General features: G+C 37.4%; 2 protein-coding genes across 2 annotated transcripts in view; one reads left to right on the forward strand and one right to left on the reverse strand.

The window, feature by feature from the left end:
* Window positions 1–2743: 2743 nt before the first annotated feature.
* LOC131164773 (pentatricopeptide repeat-containing protein At5g09450, mitochondrial) overlaps window positions 2744–18109 on the forward strand; it is a 29142-nt gene continuing 13776 nt past the window's right edge. Inside the window, exons 1-2 of the mRNA XM_058122212.1 lie at window positions 2744–2901; window positions 2987–3284. Coding sequence (XP_057978195.1) covers window positions 2867–2901; window positions 2987–3284 — 333 coding nt within the window. The 5' untranslated portion in view covers window positions 2744–2866. The remainder of the gene's footprint in view (window positions 2902–2986; window positions 3285–18109) is intronic.
* On the reverse strand, window positions 7325–9748 carry LOC131164771 (uncharacterized). The gene is made up of 4 exons (XM_058122210.1): window positions 9135–9748; window positions 8896–9032; window positions 8702–8777; window positions 7325–8583 (listed from the first exon to the last, which is right to left on the reverse strand). The coding sequence occupies exons 1-4, from the start codon at window positions 9739–9741 to the stop codon at window positions 7481–7483; spliced, it is 1923 nt and encodes a 640-aa protein (XP_057978193.1). The 5' UTR covers window positions 9742–9748; the 3' UTR covers window positions 7325–7480.

Raw genomic sequence — 18109 nt, forward strand, 5'->3', positions numbered from 1 at the left:
TGTCGAACACCTTCCGTAGATGTTTTTCATGTTTCCTTTGAAACAACATCGATGCTCCTAACAGTGCTTTGGAAGGACGACACATCCCGCTTCCAATTCATTAAGCTGTTTTCCTAACTCTACTATCTCTGGAGGCGCCATCTGACATGGCCCTTTAGCAGATGGTTTCACTCCTGATAACAACTCGATCTTATGCTCCACAGTCCGTCGTGAAGGCAAATTGTGAGGTAGCTTATCTGGCAACACGTCCTTGTACTCATCCAACACTACTTGGATGGTCATAGGCTCCAGCTCTTGGCCTACTTCTTTGTCTACCACCACCATGGCTTGACATGTCTGCTCACCTTGACCCAATCCCTCATTGAGTTGTATGGCTAAAAGGGACTTCTTGTCATCTCCTTTCATTGCAATGACTTGCACCATGCACGAGTGATTTCCCATCAGACATAGGGAACCAACCAAAGGCATCAACATTGCCTTCATCCCCCTAAGGAAATCCATTTCTATAATGCCTAGAAAGTCATCTAATGGCATCGCTGTGAAATTCGCATGACCTTCCTACTGCCGAAGCTTCACAGTCACTTGCTTGGCTACTCCTAGAGTAGGCCGGGCTACAGAATGAATTACTTTCATGCGCCCTGTATCCTTCTCTAAGGATAAGTTGAGTCTCCATGCTTCCAACTATGAAACAAAATTATGATTAGCCCCTGTATCTACCATAGCGCGGGTACTCTTCCCATCGATCCTTAAGTCCACAACTCGTGTAACTTTCGGTGCTTTTGCCTGCTTTTCCAATGCGCTCACCAACCACACTAAACCTACCCTCGGGGCATCATCCTCTTCCTCCTTGCTTTCCACCACTTTTCGCTAAGTGGAAGCTTGTAAGGCATTGGTAATCCCTTATGTTGACACTCATTCACTCTGTGAGATCCACCACGCAAGTAACACGAAATTTTACTCTTCCCCTTTCCATTGGATGTGTTGAACCCTTGAGACGACGAAGCTTCCTTTGAGGTTAATGATTTAGAGTTAACTACCCCACTCTTGGGTTTGCCTTTCTTGAAAGACTTTCCACTGTTTCCCTCTCTGCCAAACCATTTGGACGAAGCGGTATCATCACCACGCAGTCAGTCAAGCGTTCTGCAGCAGCTTGTACAATTGACAAGTCTTGAATCCTTTGCCTATGAAGTTCAGTTCTTGCCCATGGTTTCATCCCCTCTAGAAAATAGAACAACTTGTCCTTCTCCAACAAATCCTAAATATCCAACATCAAAGTAGAAAATTGTTTCACATATTCCCTGATTGACCCCTGTATACTTGAGATCTCTTAGCTTTCTCCTTACATTATGTTCAACATTCTCAGGAAAGAATTGGGCCTTGAGCTCTCTCTTCAAGTCTGCCCAACTATCGATTACATAGCTTCCATTTTCAATTTTTTGGTACTTGGTACACCACCACAGTTTGGCATCACCAACCAAATACATGGCCGCAGTATTCACCTTTGCTTGTTCTGAGGTCATCCTCATAGCGTGAAAATACTGCTCCACATCAAATAAGAAGTTCCATAACTCCTTGGCATCTCGAGCACCCCCATACGTCCTGGGTTTTGGTACCTTGGTCTTGTTAACTCCTAGAGTGTTGGAGTTCCCTATAGCAAGAACCATCAGATTCACCTTTGCATCCAGATCAGCCATCCGCGACTGCAAAGTTTCAACTGTATGGCGAAAGTCCTCGCCTATCAAACTTGCTTGATGCTTTTGTGATCCCATCACTTCATCAACAAGTTCTCTTATCTAGGCCACCTCCACGGCCACAATATTGGTTGTTGCCTCAACCTGTGCTTCCAGCACGCTAATCCTCGTAGCATTGTTTGGTGCCATGGTCACTAATCAAAGCTTTCCAAATCCCACAATGAAGGCAATCAAATTCACGTAGCAACTCAACCTTGGCTCTGATACCAAGTGTCATGGTTCGACTATTTTCACACCATTGTGAAAGGACTGTGCCGTGCTAGCTAAAGCACTCTTGTTTAACTAGCCAACCTATCATTTACTAACATTCATCCACGAAATACTTTCATTAACATTCAATCAAATGGTAGCAGAAACAGTAAGCATTCATGAAAGCAGTGGCAAGCAAGCAGTAAATATTGAATCTACGAAATTCATTGACAACACCTTCGTTGACATCGTGTGTTTAGTGGGGGAGGCAAGTAGGCTAAACATGTTGACAATAGCTAGTGAGTTTTACAATGACTGATGAATGCTCAGCCTCCCCTAAAGAGCTTTTTAGGCCATTCCCACTCTAACATTAGGAAATATCAAAGTGATCGAGGAGTCATACTGCCTTATTTGGCATACAAAGACACCACTAGTAGAAAATAACCATACACTAGTATTTACATGATGAGAACCCATTCCAAGCATAAGAAATAAGCGGTCACAGACAAGCATAATGCTCTGTACAAGCTTAGCTCGTGACCAGCTTGTTCGACATTGAATGAATCAAAAGAAAAAAAAAGAAAGAAAAAGAAATCTAAATCATTCCACTAGACCTTGATACTAATGAGATGTTATTAAGACCATCTATTTTTGCTCATTATCGGGCATGAAAAGAATAAATAATAGAGGCAGTTCAATAAATTTTAAAATCTTGTTCAAAATTAAATTACCTATTTATACATAATAAGGGAATAGAATTGTCAAATTTATTACTTAAAATATTTGTATGTCCATTCCATTCCATTCCACGCATGCTCATAAAAACGTGGCATTAGGCATACAGGTTTTCAAGCGTCCCAACAGCAGCCTCCGGGAGGAACCACAGATTCTATTTTCGTAACGGCAAATCAAATCCCCCCGATTGAATGGCGTCCCGCGCTCTCTTCTTCGGTCTAACTCGGTATCCACTTCAACCTTCATCTGCTACTTCTACAATTCCTACCCTCTTGTCCTCTCTCACTCGCTTCTCCCTCTCTCTACTCTAGAAAATGTAGCAGCAGAAGCATCAACCCTCGATGTCGAAGTGGTGGAATCTTGTGCAGATTGCTGTCTTCGGGCGCGCCGAGAACCGAACATTTGGAGGAGTCTACGAACTCTACATGGAGTGATGGTGGTGAAAACGATGATCTGAAGAGCAGGATTTTCAGGCTCAGACTACCCAAACGAAGTGCCACCAACGTTCTTCAGAGATGGGTCCATGAGGGCAATCGTATCACGCTCTCCGAGCTTCGCCACATCTCCAAAGAGCTCAGGAAATCCCAGCGCCACAAACATGCTCTTGAGGTTTGTATTTTTCCTCTTCTGAAGCATTTTCTTACCTCTGTTTGGATGCTGAGAGATAAATCTGAGCTTGAAATGGTTTATGCTTGGGATTTCTTAATTTTCTTTCCTCTTTATCTTCTTAGCAATTAAACATAAAATATGCATGCATTATGCGAATTCATGAGTTCAATGGATATATTCCGGAAAACAATTCGGTTCCTCTTTTGATTTACTTCATTTGACCAAGTATGGAGTTTGACACTGAAGAAAATTTGGCTTGTGGAATAACCAAATATCAAATGTATTTTGATTTCAATGGAGTGAAATCCCTAGTTAGTCCATATTCCATTAAGTAAAATCCATTTAAATCTCTATTAAGTAGCACAATTAAGGACCTGTTCTCACTAATTTCACATAGTTACATTTGTCATCCAAATTATGCCAGGTGCACACAAAATGTTTACTTGGTATTATGCTTTGCTGCATTACTATTAGTTGTTATGAGCCTAGTTTTTTAAAAAGAGGAACAAAGAAGAAGAAGTTCCAATCATGAAGTGACAACTTTAATTACATGACTTTAATAAGACTTTAACTGGACCCAATTAAAATATATGGATTAAAAAATTAATTTCACTTGTTAACACTGGAACTAACTTATGATTTAACTCAAATGCAATACAATTGTGGGAAAGTGGAGATTGAACAATGATCTAATTTATTGGCTTATGAAAACAAAATATAAAAATCTTGATTATTTTGAAAATTCTGATCAGACAAGCTGAACAATTGCCAAGCCTGTGCCATTATGAGACCTTTTGTTGAATTCCTTCTTATTGTTAGTGAGGGGGAGGGATAAACTGAATGACTTGGAATGAGACAATGCATAAGGATTTAAAATCCCCCTTTGTTAGAGGATATTGCCCAAGATCGTGCACATTGGCAAAAAAGGAGACATCTACAGTGTAGCTGACCTGATCTAATGAGACTTAAGGCTTAGTTGCTATTGTTGTTGTCTAGAAATTCACCAAGTTGTAGACTCCTAATGCGATGGCCGTGCAGATAGATGGGTAAGTTCATTGCTACTATCTATTAATGGTGAAGTTTTTTGGGATAACTGTAATCACCAAGAGATCCCAGATGTTCTTAGGATCATTTACTTTGTAATGTCATATCATGGAATAAAATTACTCCCTTGTGGGAATATTTGTGATTGGTTCACATTTAGGTAGCTTAGGGATATAAATTTTTTTGTATTTGGTTTGACATGGATATTTTTCTGTTATTTCAATAAGATAGCTCGAATGCCTCTAAATTTATACACTTATATTTTCATTGCAGCATAAAAAAGCCATAAAATACCATGGAAAATCCAAATATAATTGTAGGCATAACAAATTTTTGTCATGATGGTACTCTAGAAGTCAAAAAAGTCAAGTTCAAGTTGGTAAAAGTCACAATTGACAATAGTCACTTGGATTTAAGCCCATTTATGTAAATAATCTGAAAATGGTAAATCCAAATGACATAAAACTTCGTTAGTCCCGTTACGGTAAGGTTAAGTCTATCAAACTTAATTAAGAATGGTGTTGGGCCTATTTAAAGCTTAATTCTTGACTGAAGTAAAAAATCACTAACCCCAAGTTATGGAAAATTGGACCCCAAATCAAAGACCTACTAAAGAAATTAAGGGCATTGATTTGACCCATGTCACAAACTCACAATCCTAAAGAGAGTGGGTCGTTCACTCTAGCATCCCTCTTGGTTTTGATGCATTGGAAGAAGGAGACCTAAATGCTGCTGAACGGTTTGTTGGATGGTTCCTACATTAAATCCTTGAAATGTTCTTTCATAACTAGAAGATAACACACATATAAATTGTGTCATCTTCTTTTAGTGGATCAAACGTGATTGCTTGAGGAAGGAGACCTAAACTACATCAAAGCTCAATAGGATTGTTCCTATACCAACTCCTATAAAAAACCTCTCATTGCAAGAAGATAACAAGTATACAAATTTGTGTCATTTTCATCAATGGATCCAGTGTGATTACTTGATCAACACCAAACATTGGTGCCCTTGGTTCGATTAGATCAAAATCAAAATTATGTGGTTCATGAGTAAGCTTTGAAACTTGTTGGATTGTGTGTTTTTTTTTTTTTGAAATGAAATGAGAGAACATTTTCTTTCGATATAAAGAATATAGAGAGAATTACACTCTCATTTTTAAATTAATTATACTAAAATTGCATTGCAATGACTGCATTTCTTAGTAATATTTCTCTACCCCTTATCCCTTTCTCTATGATCAACTTTAGGAAAAATTTTTCCAATAAAATCAACAGTACAAAACGAGGTTAACTTGCTACCAAGAATTACTCTTCTAGCAGTAATGGTTTGATGGGTCCAATGAGTTGTAGCAAAGCTAAGGTAACTACCTCCCAAAATTAGTCAATTGATGTTCAAACTTGCCTTGCTAAAAACATTTGCGACAAAAGCACAAACTGATGTTTTATTTGAGGATTTGAGGATGCTATGTCCTTAACTCCTATTTTCGAACACATTCCAATTCCAATTTTGGTGCTTTACTTGGGAGCCCCCTAAGGATTCTTGTCTTAAAAATACTTAAGTTTGACAAATCTTCTTAGTCTATCATGCTAGCCATGACTATTGGGGCTGCTTCCATTGAAGAGGAGCTTGCAAAAAAGTGGCACACAATCATGAAGATTACCGATAATATGGAAGAGGAGGACTTGAAACTTGAGGAGAAGAATCTCCAAGCACTAGGAACAAACAATAAAAAGCTTGACATTGTTTAAGAAACAAGCTAAGTTACCCACTCGAGCCAATCAACTTCTTTGACTTTGTTATCTACCCAACAAGTATAGGACATGATTTTTCAGACACCATTAGTCTGATCTCTTTCATATTCGAGAATATGTGGCTTCACATCCTTCCTTTTGTGATACCATTGGTGTTTGGTGGAAAGAGTGCTTTGTTTAGGGATAGGAGGGTTTTAAGCTGATTAGGAAATTGAAATTTGTTAAAAATAAGCTTAATATTTGGTATGAAGAAATTTTTGGGGATATTAAGGAGAAGAAAATAATATTAGAGGAGGAAGGCAAAATTAAAAGGCTTCCCTTTAACAACAATTTGGAGGTGCTTTTGATGAGGGAAGAGAGGAGTTGGCATAAAAAATTGAGGGTTAGTTGGGTTAGAGAGGGGGATTTTAATTCTAAGATTTTTCATAGGTGGCTGACGGGAGGAGGAGGAAAAGTCTCATTAAGGAGTTGGAGGTAGATTCAGGAGGGTGCTGAAAGAGCATAAGCAAATTGGGGTTGAGATCACTAATTTTTATGAAGGGTTGTATTGAGTGGAGGAATAGGTTAATGGTGGTGGGGCAAGATAGGAGACTAATTGGGGAAGAGATAGCTAAGTGGTTGGAAAGGCTGTTTGAGTTGGAGGAAGTTAGAAGGGTGGCATTTGATATGGATAGAGATAAAGCAAAAGATGATTTCACAATGGCTTTCTTTTGGGATCATTGGGAAGTGTTGAAAGAGTATGTTATGAATTTTTTTTTAAAGGAAATTCAAAGGAGTGGATGGTGTGCAAGTGCATTAACTCTATTTTTATTGCTCTCATACTAAAAATGGATAGGTCTGGAGGGTGAAGGATTTTAGGCCTATTGGTTTGGTTACCAGTGTTTGTAACATGGTTCGAAATCGCGGTCGCGGGTAACGTCGCGAAACGGTCGCTGGTGTCGCGGGTCGCGGGAGACGCGGGTGTTACGTAACGGGAAGCGGGCGTAACGGTCGTGAATTTTTTTCACACATGCACAACCATGCCAAATTTAAAAAATAAGCATGAAATCCATTAATACATGATTTTTAATGAATTTTGCAGGCTTTCATTCACTCTACAAATGCTTTTTAATAGGCATTATGATTTTTATATTAATTTTAGTGCGCTGTTTAAAAAAAAAATCATATTTTTTTATAGTTTACATTAGTTTAATGAGTAAAAAGATGTAGAAATGTAAGAATCAATTAATTAAAGTCATAAAGTTACTAAAAATGAATCAATACTCAATAGACTTAATACTCAATATACACATTACAGTGATTACATATACATGAATTTAAAAAGTGATTAATATCAAATATCAATAAATAGTTGAAAATACATGAATACAATATTACAAATTTATAACATAACTCATGTCACCACCAAAAAGAATGACGTGGAGGGTCTTCATAATTTGCATCTGTATCTTGAGATTGGGATGGGAAATTATCTCCCCATCCTTGTGGAAATACATAGTTAAATGAACCCAAGTTTGCGTCATTTTGTTGTTGCTCTTGAAAATGTACTGGTGATGAAAATTCTCCTGAATAATGTCTATAAGTTGGGGCAGGGGCTGGCTCTGGGTAGTGTGTAGAAGAAGACTCACTAGATCCTGAGATTCCTGATCCACTGGGATAAAAATGTGAGTCACGAGATGCATAATGTGGATATGCTGGATGAGATCCATATGATTGTGATGATGAACCATCTAAACCAAAGTCGCCAAAACTACGAACCACACCATATGAATCTTCAGTAGAATCGCTAGGGTCACCACGAGCACTCCTTCTCCTGGGTTGTGAAGATTGGTTCCCTGGAGGAATACCCAAGTCATAATTTTCAGGTATGTCATGTAGTCCATAAGGATCAGAAGGATATATATCCCTTCCAAATGATGTCCCTGTATCATATCCATAATTATATTCTACACCGCCGCCTCCACCACCACCACTGCCACCCCCCCCAACCCCAGCTCCAGCACCACTATTACCATCATCATCACTTGGTGGGCTCAAACCAAGATTGTCATCACTTTGTGTGCGTTCAGGACTTGAACTTGAATCATCATGCGCGTTTATTGGTGGTTGATCACCTCCTTCTGTAGTACCACCAACCTCTTCATTTAACCAATTTGAATTGTCCTGACCGTCGAGTAGTGGTGTCTCTCTCTCCTCTAACCATTGACTTAAAGGATCATCTTCTTCGAAAATGTAATCCAAATTGATAGGATTGAAACCCTCTTCAATTTCTCGTTGGCTTCTTCTCATTGTACGTCTTAACTTTAACCTCATGTTGTAATGTACGAAAACAAGTTTTTGTAGTCTCATGTACTTTAATCTATTTCTTGTTTTCGTATGGATGAGGCTAAAGGTGCTCCAATTACGCTCACAGTTCGAAGCTGATGTGGTCTGGCTAAGAACTCTAATTGCTATTCTTTGGAGCTCAGGAGCACACAAGCCATAATGAATCCACCATTCAGCTGCATGAATAATTAAAAAGAGTTTTATGTTAGTATAGCGTATTTCAAAAGTCAAATTTGAACACAAAGAGAGAAAATAGAGTAATTCTCTATTATTTAGCTATATAGCCATATTTACCAGGATTTGTTTGTTTTACTGCCCTTTGAGCCAACGGGGTTCCAAAAGTCTCTTGCCTATCTCGATATAGCAACAACTAAAAAAGGATGATTGTGAAATATAATTAATTAATTAGATATATTAATAATTATTCTTAAAAGTATTATTAAATACTAGAACAATTCATTATTCAATTTAATGGAACCAATACTTACTTGATTAATAGCCCGAATTTGAGTATCTATATCGGGTACCAACTTGGTTATCACTTTTTTAACTCCATCCATGACTTCTCTAGCAACTTCAGGAGAGGGTGGGGCACCATAAAGAAATTGTGGGTTCAAAAAATACCCTACAATTAAATTTAGAAACATATTAATCAATAGTTTTCTAATGCAACCATGCATAATTTAAAAGTTAAAATAATAAGAAATTGTATTTGATTTACACTTACCAGCAGCGTGCAAATCTTGGTGCAACTGAAAACTCCACCGGTTGTCAATAATTTTCCAATAGTCTTTGTAAAACCGGCAATCTTTTTGAATGGCCAACTTCGCCCTATCAATTGCCTCGTATATGAAGCCCATGGTTGGTTTTTCATCACCATCAACCAATTTAAGAACTTTCACCAAGGGTTCTTGCACTTTAATTATATCAGAGGCCTTTTGCCAAAACTCTTTGCCTAAGATAATTTTCTTCGAATCATATGCTGGGCCTGATTTTGCCATTCCAAACCTTGAGTTTTTCCAAGCATCAGATGTAAACATTTCCCTTAGTGCTTGTTTATGCCTGACAATAGTCTCCAAAGCAATGAAATTTGTGGCAAATCGAGTGATGGCAGGGCGAAGTAACTCTCTATTATTTGTGAATTTCTTCATGAAATTCACTGTCCATGTGTGGTTGTAAATAAATGAGGTTATTGTTCTTGCATCTTCTAAGACCTTCTTCACGTTACTTTTCTTACCAATATCTTCAAGAATAAGGTCTATGCAATGAGCTGCACATGCTGTCCAATAGAGATTGGGCCTCTTCTGCATTAATAATTTTCCTCCTGCCTTCATTGCAGCTTCATTATCAGTCACTACTTGGACAACATTCTCCCCTCCAATTTCTTCAACCACCTCATCCATTAATCTGAAATGAAATTATAAATTCAATAATTACTACTATTTAATTAAAAACATGCAAGTCCATAATACTATTTGCATATACAATTAAAATTAGAAAATTACCTGAAATAATATTCAGCTGTTCTGCTTGGCACATCAGAGGCATCAACTGATTTATGAAACACGGTGCCTCTATCGCAATAAACTAAAAAGTTTATAATGTGTTTTCTAGTTGGTCCTGACCAACCATCACACATAAGTGTTACACCTCTTTCCTTCCAAATTCCAGCAAAAGAAGTTATATAATTTTTCATTTCTTGATACTCTTGCTCCAAATAAATTTCAGATATCTCATAGGGTGATGGACCCTTCACTCCCTTTCCAACCTCTGCAGCAATATCAAGCATAGGCTGCATAAATGGAGAGTCAGCTACATTCGCTGGAATCCGATTATAAATTAGGAATTTTCCAACCGCTTTTCCTAATTTACTTCTTAAACCTTTCAGTAACTTTGTGTTGAGTTTTGGTTGTTTCGCACTCTTGCTTCTTTCTAAAATAGGATCCATTGCCTTTAGTCTAGCTTCAGGGGCATCAGGATTGATCCATTGTCGTCCACTACCTCCAGCTTCTCGACCACTATAAGATCGAGCTCCTGCTCTATTGAAACCACTGGTAGCACCACTGCCAGAGCCACCTCCCTCTTCATAAATATTACCCCTTCCAGTTGTTCTTGCTCGAAATCTTTGTCTCTCTTCCCATTGTTGTTGTGATCGCATGCTTTCTTGTCGAGCGAATCTCATACTTTCTTCTTCCAAGTCTTCTTCATCGCTGAAATTCTCAAAATCTCCTCTAATTTGGGCTTCTGCTTCTTCTTGCCTTTTTTGTTTATCTCTTTTCTTCTCAGCATACTGTTGTAGATGTTTCATCATTTGTTCTCTTACTTGTGTGGTCACATTTGAGCATCCAGCTACTTGACCCTTTTTATGTGCCAAGTGTTGTTTCAAGCGTGTAATGACCCCTTTGATTATCTTCCCACATAACTTACACATAATAACATGTCTATTACCGTCTACCGCAGTACCAAAATGCCATCCAATATCTTCACTAGGTAAGTTTTCATTTCCTCTATCACGTGACATATTGATAGACTTAATTTGATGATCTCTACACAAAATATAAAGAAAATACAAAGTTACAACCTTCCTACAATGACAGGAATAATATAATTAGTAATTTAGTAAATATTAAATAATAAGTACTAAATAGTCCTAATTTTAAATACTTATTACGTAAAAATAAGTATAATATTTGATTAAAAATAATAAGTAATGTTTATTATTTTTATATATAAATAAACAAAATTATAAAATATTAGATATTTTATTACAAAAAAAATATATTCCTTTATCTTTAAAAAGATATTTTCATTATTTTTTATAGCTTGATTTTATTTTCATTTATAACTATAAGAAATTAACAGGTGAAAAAGATTTTTGCTCTACTTTCATATACATCATAGCATCACAAATAGAGATCCATACATTACAAATTGACTATTTAATTTTTTAAACATTTTCTCAGTATATGGATTAAAATATTAGATATTTTATTACAAAAAAATATATTCCTTTATCTTTAAAAAGGTATTTTCATTATTTTTTTAACTTGATTTTATTTTTATTTATAACTATAAGAAATTAACATTGTAATTTTAAAGGTGGAAAAAACTTGCTCTACTTTTATATACATCACAGCATCACTAATAGAGATCCATACAGTATAAATTTTCTATTTAATTTTTTAAGCATTTTCTCAATTTATGGATTAAAATAAAATTTTTCTACAAATTCCAGTAGTAAACTAGTAATTAGCAAAAATCTGAATTATTAATATATTAACTATTAGGTTAAAATGTTTTTTATTAAGTTATCAATTTTTACTTTATTTGATAACTGAAAAACAAAAAATAGATCATGTAACGATTTATTTTACCTAATTTTAAATTTAACGTCAAAATGATATTTTAAAACTTAAAAAATATTTATAAATAGGAAATATGTGATAAAACTAAATTTTCCTAATTACCTTTCAAAAAATATAAGACAATTAAAATATTTATAAATTAAGAAAATTTTATTTTACATAATTATTACTATTTTTTGATTTTTTACTCTATTAAATTACTCTTTTTTTAATTCAATTTAACAAACATAATTTACAACAAATTATAATTAAAAAAAAAACATAATAAAAAGTTTAAGATGTGGGAGATTTCTGATCTTTGAAAAGAAAAAAAAAACAAGAGCTGCATCTATAGGCAAGGCATAAGACTAGAAAAGAGTATTTTTTGTACTAATGTTGTATCTTGGAAGTCTGTAACCATAATACTATTAGTCTATTTCTAATGGTGTCAGCTTTCAAAAAATGTTAATGCGATACCATATAAATGAAATTGATATTGTATATGAATATAATAATTTACAACAAAAAAAATGCTGTTAGGGGAAATAATTATGCAAAATGTTGTTTTACTCACAAATATAAAATTGCATAGAAATAGAACATGAGAAATTGTCCACTCCATATTTTTGGAATGCCATGTCATAGTCATTTATTTTAAAATAATATATATTTTATATGCAATGAAACCAAAAGGAAAGAAAGAATACGTAAAGAATGAATAAAAGTATGTTAATCAAAACAGAATATGACATGCTTGCATATTAAATGAATCTGAAATTTTAAAGCTTTTTACTCTATTAAATTACTCTTTTTTTTTTTAATTTAATTTAACAAACATTACTTACAATAAATTATAATTAAAAAAAAAACATAATAAAATATTTAAAATGTGGTTGTGGGTGTTGAGTGTTATTGAAATAAAGCTTATCTCATACGCGAGATGAGCAGAGGGTAGAGAGTCTGAGACTCTGAGTGAGACCGAGAGAGGGGAGGCGACTCGGAGGATGGAGGAGCCTCGAAGCCTCGAAGCTTCGTGCGACGACTGGCGGAGGGCTGGCTGGTGGCTGCGAGTGCGACGACGCCGACGACTGGTAGAGGGCTGGCTGGTGGCGGCGAGTGCGACGACTGGCAGTGGCGGATGAAGCTGCCTTCGTTCGGCCACTCTCAAGCTTCGAAGAACTTTGTTAGGTTCAGGATTCAGGAAACGAAGGCTGCGAAGATGAGTAACTCAGGCTTCAAAGGAGTGAAGGCGTGAAGCCATCTTATAGCTTCAGCGGCTCGGCCAACAAAACTGCAAGTAAGTATTTTTGTTTTTGAATGTTAGATTTAGGTAGATTGAATGGTAGATGGGTGCTTGGGACTCGGGAAAGGGGGAAAGGAACGCTGCGCAGCAGAAAGCAGATTCTGCAAGTTGTCGGTATGTAACGGTCCGTAACGGACTGTTACGGAGTGTAACGTAGGGGTAACGGCTGTTACGGACCGTTACGGAGCCGTAACGGCCGTTACGGCTGTGAATTTTTTCCGAACCGCATTATCGGCCCGGATCGGTTTCGGAGTCCTTGATTTACGTTACGTATCGGCCGTTACGTTACGTAACGGCCGTTATTTAAAACCATGGTTTGTAAGGTGCCATTTGAGGTTCTCTCAAGAAGGGTTAGAATGGTGTTGGGGGATATGGTGTCTTTGGTCCTATCTGCTTTCGTTGAAGACAGATAGATCTTAAATGCAGCTTTGGTAGCCAATAAGGTGGTTGAGGATGTGAGGAGGAGAAGTAAGAAGGGCATGGTCTTTAAATTGGATTTTGAAAAAGCCTATGATATGGTTGATTGGGGTTTCTCAAAAAAAGTGTTGTAGAAAAGGGATTTGGGTATCTTTGGTGCAAGTGGATATGAGGGTGCCTCTGCCTTAGTTCTACTTATTTGTTTGTGATTGTTTAATAGGCAGCCTAGGGATTGCTTAAGTGTTTTGCAGGGTTTAAAGCAAGGGGATCTGAAATCCCCTTTTTTGTTTACCTTGGTAGTGGAGTTCTAAGTAGGATGCCTTCTCGAGCTTAGGATGTAGGGGTTATTAACGGCCTTTTGATATAAGGGGAGGAAGTGGAAGTGTTGCATCTTTAGCTTGCGGATGACATGATTGTTTTCATTGAGAATAATGTTGCGGAATTTTGCAAGGTTCTAATTTTGCTTAGAATTTATGAGAAAAATTTGGGGTTGAAGATTAGTTTGGGAATCTGTGGTGCAAGTTAGTTGGGTTTTTTTTGGAGAAAGTGCTGGAGAAAATGGATTCAAGAATCTTTATGAGGGTGCTTTAGTTCTACTAATTTGTTTGTGATTGTTAATGGGCAGCCCTGGGATTGGTTAAGTCTTTCATGGGGGTCAAAGCAAGGGGATTACCTATCCCTTTTTTGGTGACCCTGGTAGTGGATGTTTTGAGTAGGATGATTTCTCGAGCTCAGGATCTTGGGGTTATTAACAGCCTTTTGATACAAGGGGAGGAGGTAGAGGTGTCTCATCTTTTGTTTGCAGATGACACAGTCTTTTTCCTTGAGAATAATTTTTGTGGAGCTTTGCAAGGTTCTAACTTTTCTTAGAATTTATGAGAAAAATTTTGGGGTTGAAGATTAATTAGTCCAAGATTGGGATAGTGGGTATCAATTTGTTTAGTAGAGAGCTAGAGATTTTTAGATCTTTAGCAGTTTGTGAGTCCTTTCTTCCTGTGGGGAGTAATCATTTATCGGATGTCTTTTTTTTGAGGATCTAGTGATCAAGAGAGTGGGGAAAATGCTAGAGGCGTGGAAGTCTATCTCTTGCTAGGGGGTAGAATCGCTCTTATTAGTGCTTCCCTTGTTAATATTCCTTTTTATTTTAATCCCTTTTTGAAATTCTCTCTATGGTGGCTGGGAAGTTGGGGAAGTTTATGAGAGATTTCTTGTGGTTAGGTGTTGGGGACTTGGGGAGAATGAGAGGGACCATTTAGTTAGTTGGGAAGTTGTTAAGAGGCCTCGGTGGGGGCTTTGGGGTTGGAATGTGGTTTCTAAGAACACATCCTTAACTGGGAAATGGTTGTGGAGGTTTCCTTTAGAATCTGATTACTTATGGCATCAGGTAATAAAGAGTAAATACAGAATACACAGGAATGGGTGGGATTTTAGAGGGAGGGGCAATTACACTCATGTGAGTCCTTGGAGGTTTATTCCCTAGGTTGCTTGCCTTTTCTTTCCTTTCACCTGTTTCAAAGTGGGAAATGGGGATTGGAGCTGTTGGTGTTGCACTTGTTTAGAATTTCTTTCGTTTCACAATGCACCAGTTTCAGATTTTTATTTCTCTGTGAGGGCTCTTTTTCTTGGGATATCTATTTTTTAGGAGTTTCAATGAAAGAGAGGTTGATTAATTAACTTGCTTACTGGGAGTACTGGATTCTTTCTTGCCAACTTCGCAGGCAGATGCAAGGCTTTGGATTGGGGACACTTCAGGATCTTTGTTGTTGAAGTCTTTCTTTGCTAATCTTACAAAATCTAGAAATCCTAGCTCTATCCTTTTAAACAAAGCTATTTGGAAAGCTAAGGTTCTATTTAATTAAAATCTGGGCTTTCATTTGGACTCTAATTTTCCTCAATATGAATTATATAGATAAGGAGGTCTTGCAAAGCCCTTAGCCTAGATATCTGCATGCTGTGCTACGAGTCAAATGAGATTACCAGCCATATCATCATTCATTGTAAGTTAGGAGGTATGTGTGGAACAAACTTGTTTTTGTATTCTTGTGAGGATTGGTAGCTCCAGAAAATATTCATATGATTTTTTGATGGTGAAGTATTGGGGTTTCAGAAGAAGGAAAGAGGAAGGATCTTTTGGGACTCTGCAGTTTTTACATATCTTTGGTTGCTTTTTCTCGAAAGGAATGCTAGAAAATTCAAAGATGAGAAAACTTCTCCAAGATTGCTTTGGGAGAAAGTTACTTTTCTAGCTTCTTTTTGGGCACATTCTTTTGGGGTTTTTTGGGGTCTCTCGTTGTCTGAAATCCAAAGGGATCAGATGGCAGCTTTGATGTAATTCTTTTTTAGTTTCTTTTTTTTTTGCTCATTATTTTTAGGAGGATTTCTTATCCACCTTCCATTGTAATTATTTCTTCTCATTAGTAGATTTGTTTTTTTATAAAAAGAAGTTTTAGAGGATGAACAAAGAAAGACCCTTAAGGATCCCCTATCCAAACCGGGGCATCTCCCCTCATATTAGGAACAGAAGAATTCGGCACACCTGATGAAAGCCCATCAACCTCTCATTCATTAAGGCTTCTGAAAAATGGAAATCCATGAAAGAGAGGGCTTCTTTGAAAAGAATGTAGATGAAATTGGTGCACTATGAACAGTAGACAGTCTAAAAAGGTGAGGCACTAACATTTCCTACAAAACCTCTCCCACCCAAATATTCTCCTAACACTGGATTCTATTACCATTGCCCACTTCAAAACGAGTAAGAAGTAAGAATAGACAAGCGACCTAGGAAACAACTTTTAGGGACTCGCATGGGAAACATTGCTACTTCCTTTAGTTTCTGATGAAATCTGTACTTTCAAGTTCCTGGGTGCAGTAAGGAATTTTCTTCTAGAGGGAAACTTCATAAGCATTTTACAATTTAGAGACGTTTCTAGATACTGCGTTACCAAGGTCAAATCCCTTCTTAGATTTTGGTCTTCTAACCACATCCTAGCTAACAAGGTGATCCTCTTATTCTCTCCTGAACTGGACCTAAGGCAATATCTCATAATTCTCTCCAAATTCCCTGCCACACTTGAGGGATTCTAGAAAGGGAAAAAAATAAATGGGAATCTTAGCAAGGGAATGACTAATAATAGTTATCCTTTGCCCCAACGATAAATAAACCCTCTTCCAACTTTCTGATCTCCTTCCCACTCTCTCAAAGTATAGGTCCCATAAAGCAGCAATTAAAGGATTACCCTGAGGGAAGACCAAGATATGATAAGGCCAAGACAAGGAGCCACAACAAACAAGAGACCTAAACCCTCTAATTTGCCAACATTAAAAATTAATGCCCGCCACCACGCTTTTGGACTAACTTATTTTTAATCCTGAAATCTTCTAAAAAATCCTTAACAAAATAAGGGCCTTGTAGAATTTCCCAACACTATTTTCTAAAAAAAATAATATCGTCCGTAAATTGAAGATGGGACATCTCCACCTCCTGGTCCTCCTCTCACCTAATCAAAATACCCCTTATATCCCCAAGATTCTAGGCATGTGAAATTAACCTACTCAAACCATCAACTACCAAAGTAAACAAAAAAGGAAACAACGGACTCCCTTGCCTTAACCCCCGAGAAATTCTAAAGCATTCCCCGGGCTGACCATTAACAGTCACCGACATATTAGTGGAGCTAAGGCTTCCTCTCATCCAATTCCACTGCACTGTCCCAAAGCCCTTCTTATGCGTCACATTATCTAGAAAACTCCAATTCACCAGGTCATAGGCCTTCTCAAAAGCTAGTTTAAAAACTACACCCTTATTACCCTCCTCCTCACATCCTTAGCCACCTCATTTGCCACCGTAACTGCATCTAACATTTGTATGTCTTTAATAAAAGCAGACAGCCATCATCACTGTATCCCCCTGGATCACTGCCCCTGGAAATGGTGATCTGGATCTATTACCACTTTGAATGTATATGGAATTTCAGATCGATTGGTTTCTGTATCAAGATCCTATGAAATCACAACCCAAATTGTGGGAGAAGAAGGCTGTGAAGCATGTGATGGTGAGAGAAGTGGGCTTTGAAGACTGCAATGGTGAGAGATGAGGGCTTCTTGTGAGGGTTTCTTGCTATTGAGTGAGATTCTGCGAGGTTTCTTGTTGTGCAACGGTGGACTGATTCAAATAGACATATGGTGAGTTGTTTGAGTGTTGAGAAGTTTACACTTCACGCCTTTTTTTTTTTTTTTTTGGTGTGAAAAAAGGGATTCCATTAATTACTTTAAAAATTTAAGAGAGTGACTGTTTGAGCATCATGAATTTTACTTCCTTCTCCTATTTTTTTGAGCAGAAAGAAGGAATGCCAATACACAACAACAACAACAGCAGCAGCCATGGTTTTAAATAACGGCCGTTACGTAACGTAACGGCCGATACGTAACGTAAATCAAGGACTCCGAAACCGATCCGGGCCGATAATGCGGTTTGGAAAAAATTCACAGCCGTAACGGCCGTTACGGCTCCGTAACGGTCCGTAACAGCCGTTACCCCTACGTTACACTCCGTAACAGTCCGTTACGGACCGTTACATACCGACAACTTGCAGAATCTGCTTTCTGCTGCGCAGCGTTCCTTTCCCCCTTTCCCGAGTC

This window comes from Malania oleifera, chromosome 9 (assembly GCF_029873635.1).
Source record: "Malania oleifera isolate guangnan ecotype guangnan chromosome 9, ASM2987363v1, whole genome shotgun sequence".
Taxonomy (NCBI): domain Eukaryota; kingdom Viridiplantae; phylum Streptophyta; class Magnoliopsida; order Santalales; family Ximeniaceae; genus Malania; species Malania oleifera.

Coding starts and splice junctions, on each gene's coding strand:
- LOC131164771 (XM_058122210.1), bottom strand. CDS start 9,741: ATGAAGGCAGGAGGAAAATTATTAATGCAGAAGAGGCCCAATCTCTAT. Junction 9,033..9,134: donor CCAAGATTTGCACGCTGCTG/GTAAGTGTAAAT, acceptor ATTTAATTGTAG/GGTATTTTTTGAACCCACAA. Junction 8,584..8,701: donor AGTAAAACAAACAAATCCTG/GTAAATATGGCT, acceptor TTATTCATGCAG/CTGAATGGTGGATTCATTAT.